Source organism: Epargyreus clarus, unplaced genomic scaffold (genome assembly GCF_041222505.1).
Source record: "Epargyreus clarus isolate Ecla_fem2 unplaced genomic scaffold, WU_Ecla_fem_2.2 ptg000007l, whole genome shotgun sequence".
Classification (NCBI taxonomy): domain Eukaryota; kingdom Metazoa; phylum Arthropoda; class Insecta; order Lepidoptera; family Hesperiidae; genus Epargyreus; species Epargyreus clarus.
Genome location: NW_027332215.1, coordinates 21994960 through 22022941, shown reverse-complemented (window position 1 = coordinate 22022941; position 27982 = coordinate 21994960). Strand labels below are relative to the sequence as shown.

Below are 27982 nucleotides of genomic sequence, written 5' to 3'. Positions count from 1 at the left end.
GTCAGAGTATTTTGGAACATATTAAACTTTGTAAAAGGACCGCTGTCATTAGCGTTTGAAGCCATATCAGCGAGTAATACTAATGTTTAGTTCATTTGCAGAGTAATGCGAAATGAGCTAAGCCGCTAAACGGTCCTTGCGTCACTCATCATATATCGCTCTATTCATGCACCTGTCGTTCAATGTATCAATTATTCCACAATAACTGTGCACTCACATTGTTATATTTCCTGGCCTACTAGCTTCACTTGACTGTCTTCACTTGTAGTAAATAGTTTGTTTGAATATTAAACAACAGAGTTTATATAAAACAAGCTAAGACTAAATATTGTTCGCTTATGCAATATGGTTTTATTATTATTAAACCTTCATAAGTATAATGAATTCGAGTAAGCGCCGAACGAGACATTTTATTCTGAAATAAATATAGAGTGTGGTAATAATAAGTTAAATTACTTTCTACGTGGTTTATTCTGCAATTACGGAATTCAACACTAAAAATGTCAACAAAACAAATTGTTCACGTACAAATGACAGCGCTACGATGCAATGAAAATAAATATAAATCACACTCACCAAAACTGTATGGCGCTAGAGATAGTCCGTAAATAAACACATGCGACAAAATCACTCACAACCGTACTGTAGGTGCGGTAAATTAGGTATATTTCACTTGGTTTTCTCGGGGGGAAAACTAATGAATTATCGTATGGTGCGTGGTTCTGCGAGCGCGACCGACAGTGACACACGTCCGCTAAGCACTAGAGCTGAGGTGCGACTGAGCGACCACTGAGCGCCAAAGTGAGCGTCTCCCCGTTGGTCCCTCGTGCCGGACGGAGCGGCGCTGCGCCGGCGCAGGGAACCTGACCGATTCGCCTCGCCTGCTACCGCTAGACCAAAGATGATACTTCGTAATTTTATTGCATAAGTAATTTATATAGCATGATTTTACTTAAAAAAAGTTTAATATTCATTATAATATTAACCTATTGACTTTGATCTTAATAGTGTTGAAACTTGAAACCTACTTCGATAAATAAAAATAAATTTGAAATATTAAAATGACATTATAATTTTCACAACATATTTGACATTGACGTGTAAATTATTACAAAAATAAAAAAAAATACGGTTAACTCAGAATAAGATTTTAAGATGGAAAAACGAAGTAATGAGTCTCCAAAAACAAAAAAGCAGGTTAAAAAGGCTAAATCCAAGAATACGATTACAAACGTAGAAGCCTGTGAGAGTTCCAAGAGTAGTTCACACACTCAGTTCTTTAGGAAACCCAAATATGAGGGAGGATTTGAGAGAATCTCAAAGAAAGAGTACTTTGGTGCTTCCGAATCTATTTCTGGTTCGTCGGATACGTTTCACTGCGTCCACGGTCCAGGAGGGAAAATATACTCTGAGAAGGGACAATTGAAAAGGAATTTGATTAAGGAGTTGGATCCTATACCAACTGGTCGGTATTTAATGTCTTATTGCTCAATTTCATATTCACTTTTAGATTAGCTACACAATTGCGTATATATTTTCTGGTTGATCATCTTTAACTGTCTCAAAAATATTAAGTAAAAATGAGAATAATATTATAATTATAAAGGAATCGAGAACATTCAACTATATACGAGTAGTAGTAGTAATCCACGAGTTATGACTTATTGGTAGTAAATCGATCTGAAATGTGTCAACTATCAATCAACCCAAAATGGTGTTAGTTTGATGAGGGATTAATGTTATTGTTTGAAAATCCTGACAATGTCCACTCTATGTTCCTATATTTTTGATCCCGAATAGAATATACTTAAGTAATTTATATATTATAAGAATATCATAAGTCCATATCGAAATGGAAACACATTTCCAATGTAGGTCGCTCAAAGTTACTGCAGAGAAAGTATCCTAAGATATATCTAACATAAAATATTGCTCTATACTTATTCACAACAATTTATTATTGTAGGATTCTATCACAGTGTAATATTATTTATGTAGCGATACTGTTGTGCTATAATAGGTCTACTTTCGTTTTAACTATCTAATACAGATTGAATATAGCCGGTCCCGATATAAAATAAATTAACAGTTTAAGGAAAATTTTATTAACATCTATGTATGTGTACCAAATCTAAAGGTGGTAGAACTTTTAGTGCTTTGGCTTCGGCTTCACCTCGTGTCACATATATCTGACTAATAAGAGATGTAAAACGCTGCTGTGTTCTGATATGAAAGGTGTGGTAAGGGAGACCTCTCAGGCTTTCCAACTTAATCTTCAGTGATAGTAACACATCTGTAGCCGACCACATGTAGGAATTTAATATTATCTAAGGTTAATGTTCAGAGGTGCCACTAGCCAATATCATTCATGTCCATTTACTACTTCTATAGTAAGTATGAAAATTATATAACATAGGACAGCGTACTAATGTTAAGAACGAAAAAGATTCTATAAGCTATACCGTGCTTATAAATTAATAAATAATATCTATAGTTTTTTTTTATTAATAGAGCAGATCGAATAACTTGCCGTGCATATCCGATACCTGGTCAAAATTGCATATTTATATGCATCTTTCTAACAATTTAATAAGTAAAGTGGTTCCAAGTCTTATTTCATCGGCATCGATGAACTTCGTTTATAAATATCATTCTTTGTCGTGAAAACTTATCGTAAATAGGAAGTATACCGGGTTCCACGACTTTTGAATCCTATGAATTTGTTCCTCTTAAATCTAAATCTTTATTCCATAAAATGAATAGAATGGAACTGTTACATATTTTCTTATTAATAGTGCAATTTCCTTGTATCGAAAATAGCGAATAAAATGCAATAAATTGCACACATTCATTCAAGAATTGAATGCAAGCGAGTGTTTACATGAAGATGATAAACATTGTTAGTTTTGCATACAAATCTTGACTAGGAACAATCGCAATATCTAGGTATTTGTTTACACTTACGAATATTTTGTCCGTACATACTTGCATAAAAAAAAGAATACACCTTTACAGAAGAATCACTAGGCTTACTAATCAGGACCAGAATTAAAAATGCTAATATTCTTAAGTAATAGACATAGAGATTAAATACCTTTATACATTTGTAGAATTATAGAGCGGATCTATCAAGAAATTCATACAAAAACGTTCATCAACAAAAAAATAAATGAAAATTTGGAAGTACGGCATCCTCCATGCCAACTACATATACAACTCGCATTTGGTCAAACATTCAACGGTTCCTTACTTTAAAAGTAAAATTGTTTCTCCACATACTAAGTCAAGTGACAGAAAAATGAAAAATCTCGCATATTTGTTTCTGTCGTCCGGTATTAGCGGAACCGTTGGTTTCATTGTGGCTATATGACACCACAATACACTTTAAATTTCACTTGAGAGCACTTTCTTGCCGTATTAATCACGACTGTTTAAGGACACGTAATAAAAGAAAGTGCTTGTACCATCGACGTTGATGCAGCGTTCGTCCTTCTATTGCAGTTGAAAAACTTTCCCTCGCCCACATACCCTTTATATCTATCGTCATATTTATTATGATTTCTCGTGTGCCAGTATCTTGACCTGCAAACTACTCCATTGTTACGCTCGTAATAGTTTCGATCGATTTAGCGTCCATGAAACTACGTCGAACAATTTATTATCATTAAATTGCAATATGTTACTGTTATTATTGTCTGAGAAAACGCTGAATGGTAGCTTATGTACTGTAATGATCTTAATTCATTGGTATAGTTAGAAGTTCCGACGGATGTTATCCTATAAGGTATGTGTAAATGCAACTCGGTTTAATCATAGGACGACGCGATAAGAATAAATATGATCCTACAATAGTCTGGAAAATTAATGTCAATGAACAACATGACTGTAGATACTTACTAAGATTTTTTCGGTAATAATGTCGATTTTTCAAGCAATTAATTTGGACCCTTGAATTAATTTCCGTTACACAGATGTGTTAATACTGTTAGGGGCAGCGTAATAATGACTTTTTAACCAAACAAATCGTACAATGTGAATGGAATATATTTATGTAGAGAGGTACCTATATACGAGCGAATACAGAAAAGGTTAATGTGATGTTTCCTTCAGATCGAAAGTGGACCGAATCCTGCACAGGTTTACCAGCTAACGGCTGGGACATAGCTAAAACCCTGGAGTTCCTCGTGACAGATGCCGCTGGGTGCCAACAGATCGAACGCCTCAATGCGCATATCCGAGACCTTGGCAAAATAGCAGAGAGGGGATATGTATCCTTTGAAAAAAAATGTTTTATTTTTTTATTAACAAGGAAGATGGTTCATGGCATTTCAATATTATTGATCAAGTGTTTTTATAAAAACATTTCCTTATTATATAGGCGAGAGCATTTCCCAAATTCACATATATGCACATATATGTCACATATATTGGTCACATAGGTACCTAAGTATAATAGGTTCGCAAACTTCCTTTAATATCGAAAATTAAGAACGGAAGACATTTGTAAATCTTAATTTACTTATTGTTTTATAAAGAAACTTACCATCATAAGATTGTAACATCAAAAGATTAGGAAATGCCCTCCAATTATACTCATGTTGCCAATTATTACACCTAGGTAACTAACTGCTCGTGTAACTTATATACGAGGATAAGTTTCCTTAATCGTTTATTAGAGAATTGACATTTTGAACAGTCTTTGCACTGTCGTGGATTATCTCGTGGATGCACAGCGTAAGGAACCAAGATTGAGAGAGGGCCTGGAACTTCTTCTGCGAAATATGAAAAATCCAATACGATTGGGTACGGTTTCGGATGCTGTAAAATATTTTGAGCAGCTCCAAAATTTCATAGGTTTTTTAGGTAAGTTTATTTTTTAATAGTCGAACCTGATAAAGCAGGTGTTACCTGATTGAAAGTAGTCATCCCCGCGTATGGACATTTGCAACACCAGAAGAATCGCATGATGATCGCTTTAGATGAGAGCTCTCTTCGCATCTTTTATAAAGAGCCTCATGTCATGGCGCTCCGGATTTACCTCAGGAGGAAGTTCATTCTAAATCTCACACTTTCGGGCTAAAGTTTCTTACAATGTGCACATAATGAAAAAATTATTAGACAGCCCATAAGTAGTATAAGATTTTCAGCCACCATGTATTCAAGACTTGTAAGAAGGTTCAACTTTAAATGTGCATTAGACTGTCACATCTAGCATTATTAAATTCCTGTATTTGAAGCAATCCAGTATACTTTTTACTTTGTCGTGTCATGTCATCATCATCAACCCATTACTGTGCAACTGCTGGGCACGGGTCTCCTCTCAGAATGAGAAGGATTAGGCCATAGTCCACCGCGCTGGCCAAGTGCGCATTGGTAGACTTCACATACCCTTAAGATTTTTTTCTTTTTTAATAAATCTCTCAGGTATGCAGGTTTCCTCACGATGTTTTCCTTGACCGTTTAAGCAAATGATAATTAATTTCTTATCTTTGTCGTGTATTGGCAAACTGGTTAATTTTAAATGAATTTCTTACAAACGAAGTGTCCCAAAATGATTTCCTCTTAATTCCTTTAAAACAGACCAATCGTCACAGAAGAAAAAAATAACATTTCGATTTGAATTTTTTTAGACCTAGCTAGTGTGTTAAACACGAAACAAGTTTTAAAGAAAGAAGAATTGATAACATGAAAGATGAAAAATACTTTTAGTTGGCAAAATGAATGACAATAACTCAAGGCCCTTCTCAGTTGTGCCAATACGTTTTTTTCTAAATAAATATTTAATACAATATTCTCACGTTGGCTCTGAGCTTTACACGTTGTTGCTGTCACTAAAAAGTTATTGGCCCGTTAAAGGTCAACTTCAAAACCTTCAGATTTTTCTCATTTGTCACCTTTCTTATATTTAGCACTTGACTGTATCATTTTATGAATAACAAAATTCATTTATGTTGCAACAATGTTTGTTAGTTGTTATTACTGAAACTAAAGGTCGTAAGATTTACTACCAGCAAAAAATACATTTGTGTACCGATGTATATCTTAAATTAATTTCAACAATACAAACGTTAACAGTTGAAAAATCACTGAAAAAGGCTAGAAGTCGAAAATAAATATTTATTTTGGTTTTATGTACTTATATACCTTTGTTAGAAACGTTACACGGAAACGCACACACATTCTTAACCATATTTTGTACAAACGTTAACGTTCTGGGGCAAACGGGAAACGACAAAAATAGAACTTATTTTTTCAAAATTTGAAGTTAGTGGTGGCCCTGGCGGTATTTCAGCTTCATCGGGTTTCAAAATAAAAATAGTTTATTACTTTCAAATGGAGTCTATAAAACAAGTGGCAAGGGCCCCTGTACTGGGTTGAAAACCCTGTGTTACCCCGCTCTTCCAAACAAGGCGATATTAACAATTTGAAATCTAATTTTAATCGAGAAAAAATCAAATGAATGGTTACAATGGAGTTAAGGTATGTTATAAAAGTGTGTGAGAGGGTGTGTGTGCATTGTGTGTGTGTGTTGTGTGTGCGTGTGTACATGTGAGAGTGTGTGAACGTGTATGTGTACGTGTGAGTATGTGTACGTGTGAGTGTGTGTACGTGCATGCGCAAAAGTAAGTAACTGTTTCCTCATAATTAAGGGACAGAAGAGTTTTTGTTAATGTATTTTTAACTTTAACAAGTAAGGGGATAAATATTTAGTCTGCGATTTAGTTTATTATATATGTGCCGCGATTTACTTGCAAATTGATTATTTAAACAAGAAGACTTTGAAGGGAGGAAAAACAGAAATAAGACGTATTTAGTGAATACCTCTATGGTTATAATTCGTCCATCTAGTCTAGTCTTATGTTAGAAGCTTGTATAAATATATGCTAAAATTGAAAAACTCTGGATAGTCTATTGAAATGTTACATTTGGGTTGCAATTCTCAGAGGACGCAAATTTATTTTATGAAGAGTAAAGTGTAAACCCAAATGCTAACTTGAGGGGTCGCAAGTCTTGACCCTCGGCCGTCATCTTAGAAAGTTCCAAGTTTATCCTGAAAGAACACATCTGTGGTCAACCTGAGGTAGAAATCTGATTGCATTTGGGGTTAATTGCAGAGGACCAACGGCGGCAGTAGCTACCTAGAAGTGCGTACTCGTTAACCATTTCTATGGTTATATTAAATCGACACCTCATTTAGTTACATATATTACTATCACGTGCCTTGATACTTCGATAAGTACAGTGATTACTGGGCAGCATTGACTGTAGTCGAAGGGAACAATGTCAGCATTGCCCAGGGGAGTACTACCTACGCCTTTTTGGGTGGAAGAGCTGTTTCACACGTGTCGTATTTGCATGCGATATAAACGCGTATGTTCCACTTATCGGTTTTAGTATCCAACGCTTTCTTTTACATACCACCATGAGTATTAAATCATAGAATAGTATCACGATTACACATTTCAAGAAAGCTACGCAAAAATATAAAAGACTGACCCGGCAAACTTTGTACCGCCTCAAAATCTATTTATGAAATATCATAAAATATAGCCTATGTTACTCGTGGATAATGTAGCTTTCGAATGGTGAAAGAATTTTGAAAATCGGTTTAGTAGTTTTTGAGCCTATTCAATACAATCAAACAAATAAACAAAGTTTTCCTCATTATAATATTAGTACAGATAAGTATACCTACTGATTTCTTTTAAAAGATAGATGTACTGAGCTTTTAATATAGGGGCATACAGACTAAATTCAGTTCGTTTTTTTTCATTGTATAGGAGTAGCAGACGAGCACGCAGTCCACGTGATGGTAAGTGGTTACTGCCGCCCATCGACATCTGAAATCGACCCCAGATAGGATCACATATTTCTAACCGATGTCGGATACAGATGCGCCGCTACCCCTGAGAACTAAGCTGTGTGCCTCGGATAAGTATGTCTCCCTTACCACACCCTTCAAACCAGAACACAGCAGCGCTTAACGCTGCTGTTATTAATCAGAAATTCCTGTGTGGTGCCGCCGGAGTCGAACCACAGAGGGCTCTACCACCTTAAAAATTCAATTTAAATTATTATTGTTAAAGATTGGCTAACAGTCTGTGTTTTCCTAATAATGTCTAACGTCCGTCAAAAGGAACGCAGAATTGCGACACTTTATACTTGTTATTATGATTTGACAAATATAGCAATTGTCACGTACGTAATGTTGGGATTCGGCGATCTGTAATGCACACGAATGTTTAAAACTGTCCTTAAATGTGTTTAATGTTTGAATGTGCTGAGTCTCCACTTGATATTTTTTTTAGATATACAAAACCAAACTACTTTTTAAGATGTTTTCCAGAGCTAGTCTATTTCTATTCAAGTGGCATGGAACTTCATACTTCACTTCATTAAAAGCCCGACATAGCATTAGTAAATGTAAATATGTTTTGTGATAGAATTGCTATAGTTCAACAGGGAAAGGTACCACCGATATAACTATTTCTAATGTGAAGGAGTTCTATCATTTCGGTAGAAGAGTGTGCACTGTGCATGCCGGCCCACTTAAGGCGATCATCTTTGCTTCAGTAGTGGCAACGCGTCTGGGATCCTCTGCAGGTGAAACTCATGTTCTATAGAGAGTTAGTTACTGATGTCCATGCGCGGCAGGTGGAGTGCTAGCCCGTGAGCTATTTCAATAATAAAAAAATGGTGTTTTAAGTGAAGTTTAAATTTTTATGACGATTTAGGAGAAAGTAGAGCCGCCATTAGCAATAGATATTTTTGGTTCCACTGCTGGGGCGTCTTTAGATAGCATTGAGCTTCTAAAGGTTGTGAAAAGCTGTCTTTCTCACAGATGACACAATTCATTCAATAATTAACTCAGTACTCGGAGACAGTAAAGGATTTCCTGATCTTCAACTTGAGCCAATGTTCATCATCATCAACCCATTACTGTCCCACTTTGATTAGGCCATAGTCCACCGCGCTGGCCAAGTGCGTATTGGTAGACTTCACATACCTTTAAGATTTTTTATAAATCTCTCAGGTATGCAGGTTTCCTCACGATGTTTTCCTTCACCGTCTAAGCAAGTGATAATTAATTTCTAATACGCACATAAATTTGAAAATCAGAGGTGCGTGCCTGGGATTTGAACCTCGGACCCCTCGATCGAGAGGCCGCGTTTCTTAACCACTAGGCTATCACTGCTATGTTACCGTTAAACAAAAACAACATAGTCACACATTATCGTGAACCGTTCATACGAGTATAATCCGTGTCGCAGTTCATCGGGACAGTTACGAAACCGTTTAACGTAACCTCTAATCTTATGATGAGATTGTATTTGTATGGCTGTAAGAAGCGAGCAAGTGGGCACGAATCGTGTGCATGTCAGCACTACTGTACTCCGCCACGCATGGCCAGTTACCCCTCGGTCGAGTCCGGTTATCAATACAGTTATATAGATTATACGATATCTTCATCTCACATCTGATAGTGTATTTGAAGGTAAAATCTGATGATTATTGATGAATCTTAATTAGTGCTTCTACTCCAGCGGCACCGACGTCACACCTATTTTTTTTTTTTGTTGACGAGGGGGAAACCTTCAAAAGGTACCCGGTGCCGTGGGAGCGGCACAGAATTATGTGGGATTCTTACCGCACTAAAACCCCCCCGGTGGCCGTCCTCAGCGTTACAAAGAGGACTCTCCTACGGGATCTCCTACGGAACGCAACCGGAGTCCTCTGAACGCATTGGCCCTTCGGGCTCCACCCGGATGAGCTTCAGAGCTCGCCACACCGTCTGGTGTTGACGACGCTATGCGACCACACATACCGCCGTCCTTCCAGGGGTCGCTTGCTAGACGGTTCGATCTCCCACTCTCGCCGCCCGCAACCCCGGAACCCCCAATTAGTCGCCTCTTACGACAGGCAGGGGATACCGTAGCCCTATTCTGGTCCCGGAGCTACAGGGACAACACCTATTTCTGCCTAATAACATTAATAGCAGTAGTGTTAAGCGCTCCTGGGTTCTGGTTAGAAGGGTGTGATAAATAACAATGCATAAATAGATGTGTGATGTTCGGGTATAGAGCAGCTATTATAGATGTCCATAGGCAGCAGTAGCCCCTAGGTAGTAGTAGTAGTACTAGGTGACGTAAGCTACTTCTAAATTATAAAAAAATACTCTTTGACCTTTAATTTTGATTTGAATTACGTGTCTCTAGGTGCTATCAATAATTACAATTAAAACATTTTTTTTTATAACAATACATTCATACATTCTCATACTATTTTTTTTCAATTCGTCAGAATAAGAAAACCTCCTGCAGAATAGAAGAATATCATATAACCTTTTCTTCATTTTAACGTCTAATCTACACAATGGTGTAGGTAGGTCCCAATGACGCTCAACTTTGTACTCATTTAGCATCGTGAGCTCTCCTATTTAGAATGAAATTACAATACCAGTAGCTAATAATAGGTCAATAAATAATAACGTCACCATTCCAGACTAGATTCATATCCTGGACCTGAGATTCTTCATTAACCCAGGGATAAGCAGGTGCATCTCACCTCACTATTTTCATTTGTAAAATTATTAAATTTGTCAGTAGTGATCCTAGAAATAACGTAACTTTATGACGTAAGCCAAAGCCACAGAAAAGAATATTGTTAAAATAATAATTCGCTCTAATGGCTGAGTAACATGTCTGACAATCTAATGGGCGCCTCACATGTACATAATGCGTTAACAGTAGCAGAGAAAATTCATGGTTTCCCTTTAAATTTCCTTCTTTCAGGTGTCCTCCTCATTATCTTAGAAGAAGACGAGCACTTCGGTATGGTGTCTGAGGCGATTATATTCAACCTGTCGGCACCAGACCGGGTTCGCGGGCTCGACGCGGCCCCACAGCGGTATGTCCTGGAAGCGGCGGCCTCGGTCCTGGACCAAACCATCGCCAGGATGCTCGCTGTTACCAGGTCATCCCGGTTCCCGACTTTCGTGATCTTGGCGCTCCTGCTGGCCTCCGATTCTGTGGATAATTGTAAGTAATCTGTTTAACATAATGGCCATTTTTCTTACTACACGAGCAGTCTGTAAGTCAAATATAGTCTTCATGTTAAGTAGATACTGGCGACCAATAATCTGTTATAGATAACAATGAAGGAACATTATTTCCAAAATCGATCACAAAAATGTCATTATGTAAGTGTGTATTAGCTATATAAATCAAAAATGCCTTAAAGGAGAATTCGGTAGTGTAATTACTGTTGCTATATAGCAGAAATAGATAAATTCTTAACCCAAGAGACAATTTCAAAGAGGTTTTGTTTCCGATTTCGTATCATCATCCGTTAAGACACATGAATTAAGTAATACTTCTTTCTTAGATTTTACACAATGACTGAAGTACAATCACATCTATGATTTGCAATGCCATTGTCATATCTTCTTGAAGGCTTACACATATACAGCCTGTAATTCTGAAATATATTATCACTTGACTTCAGATCTTACGCAATATTCATCATCATCATCATCATCATCAACCCATTACTGTCCCACTGCTGGGCACGGGTCTCCTCTCAGAATGAGAAGGATTAGGCCATAGTCCACCGTGCTGGCCAATTGCGTATTGGTGAACATCACATACCTTTGAGATTTTTTTTTAAATCTCTCAGGTATGCAGGTTTCCTCACGATGTTTTCCTTCACCGTTTAAGCAAGTGATAATTAATTTCTAATACGCATATAATTTTGAAAATCAGAGGTGCGTGCCTGGGATTTGAACCTCGGACCCCTCGATCGAGAGGCCGAGTTTCCTACCACTAGGCTATCACTGCTTTTTACAACGCAATATTAGTGGGTAATTAAAGTCTTATGCCTATTTTTTACATGTTCAAATTTAAAATTAGTAAAACAGGCAACATGATGGTCCAGTATGTAAGACGTTCACCTACAAACATTGATAACATTAGAGATATCGCTAAAGCATCACCAACTTAGTAGGATCTCTTGTTGCATCTTTATAAAGGAAATCCTTTTTGTTTTTGCATCGTTCACGACAAAGATTTTTTTTTATTGCGTAAGTATATAATCTAAAAACAATCTATCAATCTTAACGAAACGATCTGGGAAGTGATATTGACACATTTTTTACACCACAAAACCGAAGCCAAGTTGTTGTAAAAAAACATCGTTTTTGTCGTCAAACACTAAGTACCTGTTGATCTTGACATTGACGTCATTCTATTTATATTTATTGTCATAGAAATTACTTTGAACTTGAACCAGTCGTTCATTAAGTGCAATGCGCGTCTCGAAACTGCGGTCTTTAGTTTTTTATTCTACTGCAGAGGGTAATGTTGTTATCTATCATTCTTTGGCACCTACAACCCAAGCGGCACTATGAACTATAACATAAGGTGTTGGATTCGTCTAATTGTGAGGTTGACTTAAGTGTTTTATTCTACCGCAGAGGGTAATGTTGTTGTGTATCATTCTTTGGCACCTACATCCCAAGCGGCACAATGAACTTTAATATAAGGTGTTGGATTCTTCTAATTGTGAGGTTAACTTAAGTTTTTTATTCCACTGCAGAGGGTAATGTTGTTGTGTATCATTCTTTGGCACCTACAACCCAAGCGGCACAATGAACTTTAATATAAGGTGTTGGATTCTTCTAATTGTGAGGTTAACTTAAGTTTTTTATTCCACTGCAGAGGGTAATGTTGTTGTGTATCATTCTTTGGCACCTACAACCCAAGCGGCACAATGAACTTTAATATAAGGTGTTGGATTCTTCTAATTGTGAGGTTAACTTAAGTTTTTTATTCCACTGCAGAGGGTAATGTTGTTGTGTATCATTCTTTGGCACCTACAACCCAAGCGGCACAATGAACTTTAATATAAGGTGTTGGATTCTTCTAATTGTGAGGTTAACTTAAGTTTTTTATTCCACTGCAGAGGGTAATGTTGTTGTGTATCATTCTTTGGCACCTACAACCCAAGCGGCACAATGAACTTTAATATAAGGTGTTGGATTCTTCTAATTGTGAGGTTAACTTAAGTTTTTTATTCCACTGCAGAGGGTAATGTTGTTGTGTATCATTCTTTGGCACCTACAACCCAAGCGGCACAATGAACTTTAATATAAGATGTTGGATTCTTCTAATTGTGAGGTTGATTTATGTTATACTTTAAAGCAATCTGGATTTGGTATTTTATTAATCTTTTAGTTTATACACATGTGGTGAACTAGTATTTCCTTCGTCTGATGGTAAATGATCACAGCTGTTCATGAACATCTGTAATCCAAAAGGATCCGAGTATAACCTGTGATCGACTACAGTACCCTTACCATGAATTTTTACGTTTTGACAAATATGACTGTTTTGGTATTTGTTTACGTATTGGCCCATACTATTTCCAAGTTCTGACACAATCCGCTAGGGGCACTGATTGGAAATTGTATGGTCAAATACGTAAACAAATACCAAAACAGTCATATTTGTCAAAACGTAAAAACACCTGGTAAGGGTACAGATCTGTTGCTACCACTAAGGACTTTGTTATAATTCTTCGTAAGTGTAGAGGCACCATGACGAAGGGGGAGCCTTTCAAATCAGCAACGCATAACACTGCTTTATTAGGCAAAAATAGTTTACAAACTAAAAAAATATAATAATTGACATAAGACATAAAAACTTTCTACACTCACAGCCGCACACTAGGTTTCCCTGTATCGTGGATGGACTGGACGTACAGAGACAAATACATAAACACGCAGATCTAGAAACAGAAACCTAAAATCATCATTTAGATTTCTGTCTGGCCGGGGATCGAACCCAGGACTCTCTGCGCGTCAGATCGGTATGGTGACCGCACCGCCACGCGGGTCGTCTATTATTAATTATTAATAATTTAATTATAATAATTGATAATATTATTAATAATTTAGAATTTAGTTACTTAACGTTATTAACCATATTGACTAAAATTAATAGAATTAACCAAATACTTGAAAAAACCCATAATTGAATTCAAACGCATCATACTCATATATTATTAATTTTCCTTAAGAATATCGAAATGTTATATGGTTCGAAGTTTACTTTGTAATATGATCATGTTTATTGTATTTTCAGGCATAAAACTGATGAAGGAAAATATAATTGAGAACATATTGTGCCGTTTCAATCCATACTTTCCTGTGCGGGATTTGCCCGTATATGAAGTCAACCCCGCGGAACCACAAAGCTGCATTGTGAAACTGGGTAATAACACCCTTTAGACGGAATACTCACACACCTGCTGCAGGGGCAATCTAGTGTGTAAGAGTGGGGATGCCCCTTAAATGGCTCCTTAATAGTGATGTTTTTTTTATAATGAGCAGTCCACCTGATGGTAAGTGGGTACTGCCGCCCATGTACAACTGTAATCAACCCCAGATAGGATTAGATATACCTACCTGACGTCGGCTACAGATGTGCCGCTATTATGAGGCCTCGGAGAAGTATGTCCCTTACCACACTCTTCAAACCAGAACCACAGCAGCCAGCGTATAACACTGCTGTTATGAGGCAGAAATAGGTGTAGTGGTGGTGCCGCCGGAATTGAACCACAGAGGGTTCTACCGCCTTCAAATGTGTAGGCAAGCAGGGGCAATTTCCTAGATAGGCCCCGCGGAAGGGTTGCAGGGGCGCGAGACACCCTTGGTACCTAGATTGCCCCTGCCGCCATAACCTAAGCGGACGGAAATACGTAGGTTTTATTCGTATTAAAGTATTTATGAATCATTTGTTAAGAGAATTAATACTCCATTGTTTCACAGTATCCTAAAACGATTGTATTACAATTTGAAGTAAGAAAAAATATTTTTTTGGAATATGATATAATCCGCGTAAAACTGCTAGTCCGCTAGACGGACAGACAGGAAAGGCTTTGTAATAGAGTTGCGATTTTACCCTTTGGGTACGGAACCCTAAAAAGACACTTCGTTACTACAAAACAAACCAATAGTGAGCAGCCCGTTCAGTAGGTCGTCACTCGTCATGAAGTAAATTATTTTATCTTCTAGGAGACAGCAGTATAAACATGTCTACCATACTGTCGTTACTCCTTGTTCTGTTGAAGACCACCATGTACTGTATTGAAGAGAATCCCAAATTACGATTGTTGATTCCCTCTCCTAGCGATTACGCTCAAAGGTAAGTGGAAAAATTAAATAACGCCTGTAGTCCCGGAACAAGAATAGACCTACGATATCCCCTGCCTGTCGTAAGAGGCGACTAAAAAGGGCTTCCGGGGCTGCGGGCGGCAAGAATGGGAGCTCAAACCGGCCAACTCGTCCTTCCCCGGGAAGGACGACGGTATGTGTAGTCGCATGCCGTCGTAAACACCTGGTGTGCGGGAGGAGCGTAAATTGCTCCCCCCAGGGCAGGGCCTGATAGGGCATCGTGCTTGAAGGACTCCGGTTGTGTTCCGCCGGAGATCCCGGAGTACTCCATCAAGCGTTGAGGACGGCCACCAGGAGGGTTTTGGTGCGGTGAAAATCCCACATAATCCGACGTCGGTCCCACGGCGTCTGGTACCTTTTTAAGGTATTCCCCTCGTGAACAAAAAATAGGTAACTTTAAACAGAACTAGGTATTTACTGTAAGACTTGCCTTTTATATACCTACTATTAGTACGCATATGCCTTTAATTGGTATTTAAAAAAATGTAGGTACCTTTGATATCGTAGTAGGTAGTCGACAGCTGGTTAACATTTTTAGCGAATATTTTTTATAATATTTAGCGAAAAATATCATCTCCTTAGTATACAAAGTATTTTGTTAATAATTTATTTTGTATCATATTAAGATGTGTTCTACATGCAAACTTGGTATGATTTTGGCGCAAACTCCAGAATCCAAAAGAAATAAAACATTTTTTTTGCAAATCCTTTTTATAAAAACCATTCGCTTTTGTCATACTTCTACTATTTCTAAGCTCGAAACCTGACGCAATTATTTTTAATATTGTATAAATTTACACGGGAATTGTCAATATGTATTTTGCAAAAAATATGTGGCACTATTTGCGTACTTTTCAGAGAAGACTAAAAACTTTACAACCAACTGAATGTTTTGAAGTTGTACCTGATATATTCCAGATGTTACATATGGGCGTTCCGCTTTGAGTGCAGAGCGAGGGAGCACCAACACGAGAGGAATACTCTCACAGTAATCACAGCTCTGTTGCTTCGTTGCTTCGGAGATCGTCTGACCGTCTTCTCGTCACGCTTCATGCCAGGTCTATGAGCTACTTAAATACACCTAGATCTGAGGTTAAGGTTAAGATAACCATTCTTAGTTAGATTTCGCCAGATGGCGCCACTGTAACTGCAATGAAGGTACGAATTTATATTTCAGTTTTATGTATGTTTTTTATGTACGAATTTTCAGTTATTTTCTTTTAAACGCGGGCGAAGCCGCGGGCAAAAACTAGTGATCTATAAAGACATTGTCAAATGTTGGCCTAAGATAGGCGAAACATTGGATATATTGGTTATTAATAAGCTTTAGTCGTTTCAAGTCACTTCATCACTTGTCACTAGGTATACTGTTTTTGTTACAAACGTCAATTTACCGTCGTTCAATATACTGTACTTTTCGCTCAAATGATAAAAAATAATATTTTATAAAAACGGAAACCGGTAGGACACTTTTTACCAACCAATCCTTTAAAAATTAGAAGCCTTCGTCGCATTGCAAATCAATTGTGCAGTAAGCAGAAATAAAAAAGATAAATAGATCACTTAAAATGACTCTGAAGTGGGGCACGTTAGGTATCCGTTATTTTTACGACACCTATTAAATGATTACTGACTTTCACTTCACTCGAAAATCTGTATTTTACCTTTTGAAGAATGGCCAGTCGTCACGTCTTTGTTGGTCAGATTTTACTCGTTTTATAATAAAACCAAAATGCAGGAAATGATCTCATTCAGTATTTTCGGTACCGTATCTGTCTGACGTCTTAATTGATTGTACAGTTTTTAGGGGTCCGTACTCAAAAGGAAACGGGATTACTAAGCCTTTGCCGTCTGTCTGTCACAGGGCTCTATTTCTTGAACCGTAATATACAGATACAATTTTTCACAATGGTATAACAACGGCCACTGTAACAACAAATAATAAACTCAACTATTTGTCTCGCATTAAATCGCTATTTTCGATGGTTTCATATCAATTGAATCGTAGTCAGTTAACAGTTATATTTCCACAATGCATTTAGTTCTACAACTGCAATGATAATGAATATTTAAAATAAAAAAATCTACATCTTAAATATTCAAGGTACAGAACCCTCCATGTGCGAGTTCGACTCGTACTTAGACAATTATTGATGTTTCGCAATGCCAAAAGTCTGCAGCGCTTGTCTTTGTTACAGATAGTAAAAACTATGTTATTCCTATTATAGAACACTACAATATCATAGCATAGATAAGTATAGATATCTCACCGCCTTGTTATTGAAGGAAGCCATTAAATGACTTAAACAGCTGACAATTTTGTCAGCCGTTTAATGGCTGTCATGGTGTAATTTACGCGGAACAATGCCGACATGCGCAATTAAGTTAAAGTTAAATCGAAGAAAAAGTGCGAAGAAATATCGTTTCATTCGTATATGATCTAAAACTACATTTTTTAAATATTTTTAAAACACGGAAGTAGATGACAGTGACAATTGTCAAAAGGTTAGATTTTCTTGTTAGGAGCGAGTAATCTTTACTAATCTGTGTATTATAGATATATAACTATATTTTTTAAAAGATTAGAGTAACAAACTAGATTGCAGTCCACTTAATGGTAGGTGGTCATTGTCGTTTATCGAAGGACATCCATGACCACATATACTCTAGCGGACAAATGGGGGTAAAGGACCGCTCCACTCCAGGCTCCCCGGCGCTGTCTACTTACCTTTACCACGGTACAAATATCCTTAGATCCTTATACTGTGCCTTTACGCTACCTAGAAAACGTGCAGAACATGAAAAAGAAATTATCCATCGATGAAGGAAACCGTAATAATAGGTAAACAAGCGATTTTAGCACCATTTTTTACAAGTTTTTCAAAATGGATTACTTCAATTAAATAATTATTTTGTACATTTCAAGCTTGGAAAAATTTTAAGTTTTCAATCCTTATAATAGCAATAAATTATAGTTAAAAAAACTAATAACTACGCTTTTATAGTTAATCAAACTTACTTGTTACGACCTTAAAATTTAAGGTCCGATGTCAAACTTAAAATTAAAAATAATAAACAATTCCTAATTTATTCTAAATATTTTCAGACATCATGTCCATGGCTGTTGCAACTGAAGTGCCGCTGAACAAAAATTGGATTCGAACCGTTAATTTCAACACATCGCAGTTAGATGTTCAATTCAAGAAAACTTTAATTTACCTATCTGTTGAGGCACTTAAAATATTTCCGTATAACAGTTTCGTAAGTGATTTTAAACACCTTCTATGTGTACTTTTGTAGCGACTTTTCGAAACTCGTCAAGAGATGGCGCCACTATTTGTTCATTCTGAATCACGCCTTTAAAGTTTTTTCTAAATGTCTTGTATAAGCTCCCGACTGAGAATACTTGAAACTTGAAACACGTTCGCTCTCCAGCCAGGAATTATCACATCGCTTGGCAGGTTGGAACGTCGTCACACTCCATTATCAACCCATTACTGTCTTCTGCAGCAAAAGACTACGCCAGTATATGGATGGCAGCCAACTTATATATGAGGCGACTATATTAGACATCAAAAGTGTTAACCCATCTGTAACGTGTGTTGGAGTTGTTAAAGTTGAACCATCTTGGAGTTGGTTACATTGCGGCAATGAGCACTTACCGCTTACCGTAGATTGTTTGCTACTCTTCAATAGATGATCGAGTCTCAGCACTGGCTCCTAGGCCTCATGTACTTGCTGGACCCAGGGTTATGCAGCCTTCGAGCTCACTGGTCGCACGCGCTCTTCGCTGAGCTCAGACTGACAGCTCTCAAAGCTCTGGTGATCGCGCTACCGTTTACAGCATCCAATGTTACTAAAGACTACGGTATAATTAGAAGGTATGGTTTAAATTAAATTATCTTATTTGCTCTCGCTTGTTACTTTACCATCAGTACTTTTGGTCAGAATAAAAATGGTTGAGGCAGTAATTTGACATAGGATGCCACTAAAGTTACTGCATGGGCATGCCTTTAACCAAACTGCATTGAAGCAGCTTAGTGTAGCGAGAAACACTCGCCTAAAGTCATCGTCAAGTACGTACATAACGATTCGAACCTCGAACCTCCCGCCCCTTAGTTGTTTCTAATCACTAGGTAATGATTGCTTTTCTCTTAGAAATAGCACATAAAAATGTTGCAACTAAGTCAATTGCTCTTTGATATCTATGCTAGACCACTTCATTTGTCAGTTAATCTACTCGTCTTCCATTTCTATACTGTGAGTTCACATTCCAGGATCATGTGGTACATAGAATGGTATTCGGAGAACCCGTACGACCTGCAAGTATTGTACTGGTGTGTGCGGCTGCTGCAGGTGGCCATCTCTACCAGACAGTCGCCCTCGCGGCCGATAGCCCTGCAGGATTTGTTCGACACACACGGGATTATTATATTGATGCGTGAGATATCCAACTAAGTGGTTCGATTCAATTTTTGAGGAGTATTGTATTTTCTATGAGCGCAACCAAGATGGCCAATCTTGGTTGTGTATACGTTAAAATTATCCATTTATGAAGACCTATAGATACTGAAAAATAACTGTAACAGCAGTAAAAATTAGCCCGTCATCTAAATCGACTATCGTAGGAATGTTTGAAAATAATGTTCTTTAGTTAGTTTTGTGAACAATACAGCAATAGAGATTGAGAAAAATCAAAATATGAAAGTAAAAAATACAGTATTGGGGTACCTACAGTTTTCCTGACAGTATTTTGAACTATTCAATTTACGTAGTGAAGGTTCTTAGGATAAATAAATGGTTACGAATAAATCAATCTCGATATATAGGTGTCATTACCAAAAAATATATATAGGTAAATCGCTGAGACCATTTAGTATGTTGATACTAAAGTGTTAAAGTTCAAACATGTTATGTCAATACAATGTTTGAACTTTGACAATGTCTCATAAAATCATCACCGTAGCTGCTACCACAAACAACATTACCATCAGATAAACATTCTTCAGATCTGTGCTACGCCCTCGTGGCACAAAAGACACCACCGGTGGAGAAGAGCCAGGTGATCATATCGCTATGTCTGAGACTCCTCACCAGCGCGATGTGTGCCAACGAGCGGGTCGGGTGCTGCGTGTACCCGTTTATCAAGTGGCCCTCGTCAATCAACTCGCTGGCCGAAACCTTATTAGACAAAGTTCTGTTTTCGTTGGACAAGCATCTCATAATCAGTGATAGGTAAGATTTGACGACGACAAAAAAAATACCAAAAATATATAACCGACTTCTATGTCACTACAAAGAAAAATAATATTGAAATACATGTTGGTTTACTACATAGTTCTGAAGTCGGCACACAATATATTTCGTTGGAAAACGGCGTAAACAGCGTGTCTAATGTGATTTTTGAAAGTTCCCCTCTTTTTCTCTGGTCATCATCAGACAACAATCATAAAAAAACATATTTACGGTCAAATTGAGAAACCTCCTCCTTTTTTGAAGTCAGTTAAAAATCTAGTGCTAGGTATGTGGTTATAAATATAGTCTAATTGTAGTTTACCAATTAGCAATTGGAGAATGCTGTGGACTATGGCCTGATCCTTCTCGTTCTGAGGGGAGATCCGTGCGCAGCAATGAGACAGTAATGGACTAAGAAAAACTAATTATCTTTGAATGTAAAAGAAATTATAGTACCTGCGAAAATGTGTGAAAATGCAATTAACAGTTACAAACTGCGTATCGGTAGCCATAATAATTATGAATAAAATCTGTTAGATTAGTAAAATAGAATAAAGACTTCATTTCAGAGAAACGTGGTAAAAGCAGTGGAGTAGTTTTTTATATCATAAATATCCTAAAACCATTCCGAAAATAGAAATTTCCTACATTAAGGAAATTTTGATCATAATATAATTGGTTACTTTAATTGAGTTTCTCCTTTTTCTGAAAACAGGTGGCTAATATCATTGCTCAACTTTATTTGGGAAGGAATAATATGGAAAAAAGAATACAGAAGCAGCTTTGTTTCCAATGATGGCATCTATAAGCTGCTGGATTTAATTACGGTTAGACCAATGTCTTCTTAAGGACGGTTTTCTATAAATTGATAGCTATCATAAAGCTATGGCACATTCATTCTTCAGTTGGCAATTTCAGGGTTTGTTAACAAACTATTATTTTTACCGTATTTCTGACATAAACACAATAATACAGGCTATTTCGCTCATGTTTGAACACTTACACACAACACCTTTTTATTACCCAAATTACCAACGGTTTACCTGAAAATGATGTGCTTATTTTACTACAATAATTATTTGGCACACACGTTGCACACAAATACATACATATTACATACCTACGAGTATAACTATCAAATAATAATCTACTAGAAATGTATTTTCTGAAGAGGGAAGCATTGAATAACATGATTATTTGAGAGCCCTTAATACAGCGCCGACTCTCGACGCAGCCATTAGTGATTCTGATAAAAGCTCCGAATCAGACGGGAATCGTGACTTCCTCTTTCGTTAGACAGTTCAATTTAATGCTACCAGTATTGTTCGCCGTCTGTAACCAAATATGAACAAACCATAGTTAATATCTCGAACTATTTATTGCCCATAAAGTCTAGTGGGTACCGTTGCGACTTGTAATGTATTCGAGCGATATTTTAACCTGTAAAAGTAAAATAAGAATTGTAATAAACTTAAATATCTATTTTTTATAGTTTGTCATATTACTTGAATATTTCCAAAAGCTACTGAGCTACTTTAACGAAAATTTTAATTATTTGTACTGAAACTTAAATAAATATTATATCCACTCATACCAACCTACCATTTTATTATGTATTATTGCATTTATTACATATGCAATAAGATACTTACTCGTATTTTATTCGAATATTTTAATTTCCCAGGACCTGGAACTTTTTTTTTTTGCAACTTAAAAAATATCATATCTGTCAAATGTCTTCCAACAGTGTTGATACAAATTTGCGTCCGTTTTATCATATTTTCCACGACTTTCCTTAAGATTTCCGCCGGTAATACTTTCCATTCCAGTCGAATATTCTCCTTGAGAGCTGTGATTGACCCGTGACTTCAAATAGTTCCAAAGAAAGAAGTCTGGGATGGTTAAATCGGGCGATCTTGCTGGCCATGCCAAATCGCCAAAACGGGAGATTACACGCCAGGAAAAACTTCCTTCACATTATCCATTGTGGCTTGTGCTGTGTATGCGGTTACACCATTTTGTTGAAACCACATATTCATCAAGCCCTAATCATCCAATTCCGGTAGAAACAAATCGTTTATCATGACTCTGTAGCGTTGGCCAGTAACAGTCACTGTATTGCCGATGGCGTCCTCAAAAGAACACTCCTCCTGCATGAACGGACCAGACAGTGATTTTAAGTGGATGTAATGACTCAACAACAGGAACAAGTTTCAGACAATCGCAGCTCTTAAGGATAATATTCGGCTGGAATGCGAAGTGTTACCGGCGGAAATCTTAAGGAAAGTCGTAGAAAATATGATAAAACGGGCGCAAATTTGTATCAACGCTGTTGGAACACATAATAAGTAAAATAACTTACAAAATAAGTTACAGGTCCTGGTAAAGATTTCTGATACTCAAAATTACTTTTTTTATTCAGTACAAAAGTTATTTAAAAACAAAATGGGGTGATTAATTTTGCGCCACCCTATATAAGATATATCATATTATAATAACGTGTTAAGAACCTATGTAGAAACATAGGTCTCACTCTTTAACACGACCTATAGCTCAAATTACTAGTTTAAGTTTAACCTATATGCTATCGTTGGATTCGTCTAAATTGTGGGAGTAACGTAGACTGAATTTTTACTCGGTCGAATTTTGTTGTTTGTGAAAATCTTAGTAATAATCGTATTTTAATTACGCAGATGACACGTGCACCGGTGCAGTGCATAGCTCTGGCCATCGTGTGCGACGTGGCGCGGGCTGGCGATGCCGTGGGGCAGCTGGTCACCTGGCGCGCGAAACTAGCTGCTTCTGATACAGTTTGCTTTATAATGTTATATTCTGTAAAGTTAAAACAAAAACTACTTCGCAACAATCCACTACCAGTATTATGTACGATGGAATATATTTTAAACCAGGCCGTATGGCTCCACCCACCCACATAGGGTATGTGCACATGCAATAAATAAATACATTCCACCACCAACTCTGTTTCGCTCCAAAACGAGCATCATTAGGATAAGAAGTCATCTTACCCTAATGATGCTTGTTTTGGCTACGGCAGATAACCGCTAAAAACCATATAGCGTACATTTTAGCAAAGTAATGCCTGATAATAGGTATTTACTAAACGTATATTCATTATCATCTCATTGTTGGACAACAATAGATGACTCTCCTCTCAGCAAGAGAAGGGCACCATCGCTCAAGTATCTTTCTACGTTTACATACACAGGCTGAAAAGAGACTGTCGCAAATTAATTAATATCCATCTATTTTCCAGCCTATTGAGGCCACACGCTTTTAAGACTTTTTCTTACAGATTCTCCAAGCTTATACTCGTAGGTTTCCTCCAGTTTTCCTTTTAATTTCTGATACGCAAATCGCTTAGAAAAGTCAAGTTTCTAAGCCGAAAGATGTGTTGCTAAAGTACGAGTAGCTTAACTAGATAGGCCACTCAAGAAAACCGATTAAAGCCCCATTTTCAGTTTCTAATAACTTTAATGTATACTTTTTGAGCTGATGCAACGTTAGAATACTTCTTTCTTAGGTATTTATGCCGAGATATTTTGTGTTTTCAGAATCCAAGGCTAGTCAAGCGAGGGGCGACAATAGCAAGTCTGCTGGCTGCAATTTTCCGAGATGACTGTAAGGCGACTCATGTGCCCCTCGATGAAAATGGTATTATTCTAAGTAAGTTATTTTTGCACATTTTCTACTACTTCAATATTTTATATTTTGTTTGTTTTTATTTCTAATATACACACAGATGGTCCGTTACTTACATTAGCACATATTTATTGTGCTTTTTATCTCAGTAAAACAAATGAATTCGAATATCTAATTTTAGGTGTGTTAATATAGGTACTCGTAAATATAAATTGAATTAATTTCGTATTCTATTGTATCAGCTTGCTATAGCATCATTCGATCTCTTGTTGTGTTTTATTTTTGAAGACACACTTTCTACACTCACAGCCCACATTAAGATTCCCTGCGTAATGGGTACCATGGACACAAGACACAAACGAATCTAAATTAATTATTTGATATCTGCATGGTCGAGGATCGAGCCCGGGACCTTCTGCGCGTGAGAGCGGTATGGTGACCAATCCGTGACGCTGGTTTTCAAATGTGCATTAATTTGTTGTCGGAGGAGTAATCGCAGTCCTATAATAAAGTAGGAGATCACCAATCAGCTATGATTAGTCTAACTCTCTTTATAATTTCATTTTCTTTATATGCCAATAAGATAGTACCTATAATAGTTCAGCAAACTGCTAATAGCATAAATTGTGCGTGATCTATCGATGAAACATACAAGCCTGACGTGATGTTTTATTAGTTTCATAAACAACGACGCAGCATATAAGCCATAGGCAAACATATAATTACTTTATACTATCGAACTAGCACGTGAGCATGTAGTCCATCGAATGGTATTTACTCGTATTACCACCACCGCCAATGGACAACTGTAATGAATTCAAGGTAGAATGGGAGTCCTACCAGAATTCAGCTTCAACTCCAGTTGCTAATTATTGTAAAAGGCCTTTAATATTAGTAAATAAAACATATTTAATCTTTCTAATAGATTTAGATAACCCACTAATGTCGAGGGACCTCCGAGATGCAATAAGCGACCCGGATTTCGTTGAAGCAAAAAGCAAAGTAACTCCAGTATGTTTAGCTGCGGCCGACATGGCTGGATCCCGAAAGTCAAAAGTACGTAAAATGCATCTCACACTAAATTACAAACTGTTTTTTTATAATATTAAAGTAGCACCGAATATGCAGTCCATCTGATGGTAAGTGGCGACTGCCGCCCATGGACATCTGTATTCAAACCGCGATAGATTTAGATATTCCTACTTGAGGTCGGCCACAGATGCGCCGCTACCCCTGAGGACTAAGCTGGAACGCCTCGGAAAAGTATGTCTCCCTTACCACACCCTTCAAACCGGAAAACAGCTGTGCCCAACACTGATTAGTTAACACTGTTGTTATGAAGCAGAAATAAGAAAATTACGAACTGTTTTTTATAATAGTAAAGTAGCAAACAAATATGGAGTCCATCTGATGGTAAGTGGCCACTGCCGCTCTTGGACATCTGTAGTCAACCCCAGGTAAGAGTTGATTCCTACCGCAGGTTGCCAACAGTTGCATTACTATCTCTGATTAAGTTAGAATGCCTTAGTTAAGTATCTATGCTAACTCTTCATAGCAGAACACAGCGGCACTTAACATTGCTGTTACAAGTATTAGGCAGAAATAGGCGGTGGTGCCTGCGGAATGAAAACACAGAGGATTCTACCACATATCTATCACCTATTTAGGTGCTAGATTTGTGTCTGCTTACACTTTTATTTATAAATTGTTTCCTTAGTTTTTGTATAGTCACACTTTTTGAAAATAATAACTACCTAATAGCATTCTAATGACTTGACTTCAATTTACTCGTATAAGTGCTTACTAATGAAACATAGATATTAAGAAAATAAAAAGTTAAATACCTACCTTCCAGGTATTTGCTTTATTACACATGCTTTCTGAAGATTTAGCACAGAAAGTATCCCTAGCTGACGAAGCATTCAATCTATACAAGAACATCAAGTTACCTTCAAAAGATGAGGTGATGAAAATAACAGAATTTATTCTGTTGCAATTAATTAAACATAGATAATATTTAAATAACGGCAACCTCGTGGTAAATGATGACAGTTACTACGAGTATTGTACTTTTGAGTTTTAAACAATAATCATTTATTCATTACATTCTTCGTTATTCATTAGATGGATTAGGTAGTTGGTACATAGATAAGCTGAAGACAAAAATGCTGACATCGTAACTATTTACTATTTTAAATACGAATAGGTACCTACCTTTGTTCACAGAAAAGGACATAATAGGTTTGAACCTTTTATCCCGAAAAATATTAACGTCACGAAGGGATAGATAAAACCTTCTAACCACGACCTAAGCTGCGGGTAAAAGCTAGTCGCTAATAAAACGGATCCAGTCACCAGCGCCCTCTGTTGCTAAACGACAACGCTATTATATTAAATGATTATACTTTTGTATTTTTGTAGGCTATATTGGTTCTGTGCTCACACTATTTGACGATAAAGTATAATGAAACATGGATGGAGACCAAAATCCAAAGTCCAGACCTGCTCCCACAAGACCAAGATATTTTAGACGAATTCCTGCACATAAGCAAGTATGTACTTTATACCCATACGTATATGTATCAAATAAGTTAAGTACTAATCAAATTATGATTTTGAAGGTGGTAGAACCCTCTGTCGTTCGACTCCGGCGACACCCCCGCCACACCTATTTCTGCCTCATAACAGCAGTATTAAGCGCTGCTGTGTTCTGGTTTGAAAGGTTTGGTAAGGGAGACATACTTTTCCGAGGCGTTCCAGCTTAGTCCCCAGGGGTACCGGCGCATCTGTGACCGACCTCAGGTAGGAATATCTAACCCTATCTGGAGTTGATTACGGATGTCCATGGACGGCAGTGACCACTCATCATCAGGTGGACTGCATACTCGTCTGCCACTCCCATATTATTAAAAAAATGGTGATGGTAAGTGACTACTGCCGCCCATGGACATCAGTAATCAACCCCAGATAAGATTAGATATTCCTACCTGAGGTCGGCCACAGATGCGCCGCTACCCTTGAGGACTAAGCTGGAACGCCTCGGAAGTCTGTCTCCCTTACCACACCCTTCAAAACGGAACACAGCAGCACCTTAACACTGCTGTTATTAGGTAGAAATAGGTGTGGCGGTGGTGCCGCCTGAGTCGAACCACAAAGGGTTCTACCACCTTCATTTTGTAATATCTTATGGTTTTGTAAGAGTTTCACTTCTTGCGCGGGTAGATACTAAATATTAAATTTTCTATTTAATGATCCGAAGAAGCGTAACTACTCATGTTTCTAACATAAGTGCATACGAGTTTTTTACATAATCATGTTCTGTCATAGAGGCTGGTCGAACGAAATAAAACGACAGCAGGAGGAAATCATTGAAAAGGCTAAGAAAAAGGTATGCATGTCTGTATGCAAGTAAAAAAATAAAAAATATGTTGAATGTAATTTGTATGAAACCTTATCCTCGGTAAGTAGGTACTATAGAAACAATAGGTCATCTTTAGTCTCTGGCGTAACTAAAGAAACAATAGAAAATTTGCATAAAAGTAACAGCTTTAGAGTGATAACCGTTGTTTGTTTGTTGTTTTTTTTATTCTGTATTATGTACCTCTATTATTTTCTGTGGTCCTTGTTATAAAAAAAACTCAGTAATGTACCAATGATTGGAGAATATATTCAACTACAGGGAATTTTTGTACTTTCTATTGATCAGTTACATCAGAAAATATCTGATACAAGACTATATTGGTAAATAGGTGAAACACCGATCGAAAGAGCACTTGAACTATGGAGGACGGAGGTACCACCGCCATACGTACTCCTGACTACAATATAATAAGACATGTAATATGAGGTGTTCTA

At 37.2% G+C, this 27982-nt stretch overlaps 2 protein-coding genes across 3 annotated transcripts in view; one reads left to right on the top strand and one right to left on the bottom strand.

Annotated features, from left to right (window-relative positions):
• The window catches only part of Nost (Nostrin), a 107981-nt gene extending 107182 nt beyond the window's left edge, over nucleotides 1–799 (bottom strand). Inside the window, exon 1 of the mRNA XM_073075107.1 lies at nucleotides 577–799. The gene's annotated coding sequence lies outside the window, so the exon portion shown is untranslated. The remainder of the gene's footprint in view (nucleotides 1–576) is intronic.
• Nucleotides 800–1077: 278 nt separating this feature from the next.
• The window catches only part of LOC140743146 (cilia- and flagella-associated protein 69), a 28550-nt gene continuing 1645 nt past the window's right edge, over nucleotides 1078–27982 (top strand). The window contains exons 1-18 of one of the 2 annotated variants that reach the window (XM_073074205.1): nucleotides 1078–1465; nucleotides 4111–4268; nucleotides 4677–4863; nucleotides 10794–11039; nucleotides 14142–14270; nucleotides 15074–15203; nucleotides 16151–16290; nucleotides 18339–18493; nucleotides 18929–19113; nucleotides 19510–19673; nucleotides 20242–20467; nucleotides 21183–21294; nucleotides 23161–23277; nucleotides 24040–24151; nucleotides 25053–25183; nucleotides 25983–26090; nucleotides 26549–26679; nucleotides 27455–27515. In XM_073074205.1, coding sequence (XP_072930306.1) covers nucleotides 1156–1465; nucleotides 4111–4268; nucleotides 4677–4863; nucleotides 10794–11039; nucleotides 14142–14270; nucleotides 15074–15203; nucleotides 16151–16290; nucleotides 18339–18493; nucleotides 18929–19113; nucleotides 19510–19673; nucleotides 20242–20467; nucleotides 21183–21294; nucleotides 23161–23277; nucleotides 24040–24151; nucleotides 25053–25183; nucleotides 25983–26090; nucleotides 26549–26679; nucleotides 27455–27515 — 2802 coding nt within the window. In that variant the 5' untranslated portion in view covers nucleotides 1078–1155. The remainder of the gene's footprint in view (nucleotides 1466–4110; nucleotides 4269–4676; nucleotides 4864–10793; nucleotides 11040–14141; nucleotides 14271–15073; nucleotides 15204–16150; nucleotides 16291–18338; nucleotides 18494–18928; nucleotides 19114–19509; nucleotides 19674–20241; nucleotides 20468–21182; nucleotides 21295–23160; nucleotides 23278–24039; nucleotides 24152–25052; nucleotides 25184–25982; nucleotides 26091–26548; nucleotides 26680–27454; nucleotides 27516–27982) is intronic. The other variant, XM_073074206.1, reaches the window with a different exon arrangement.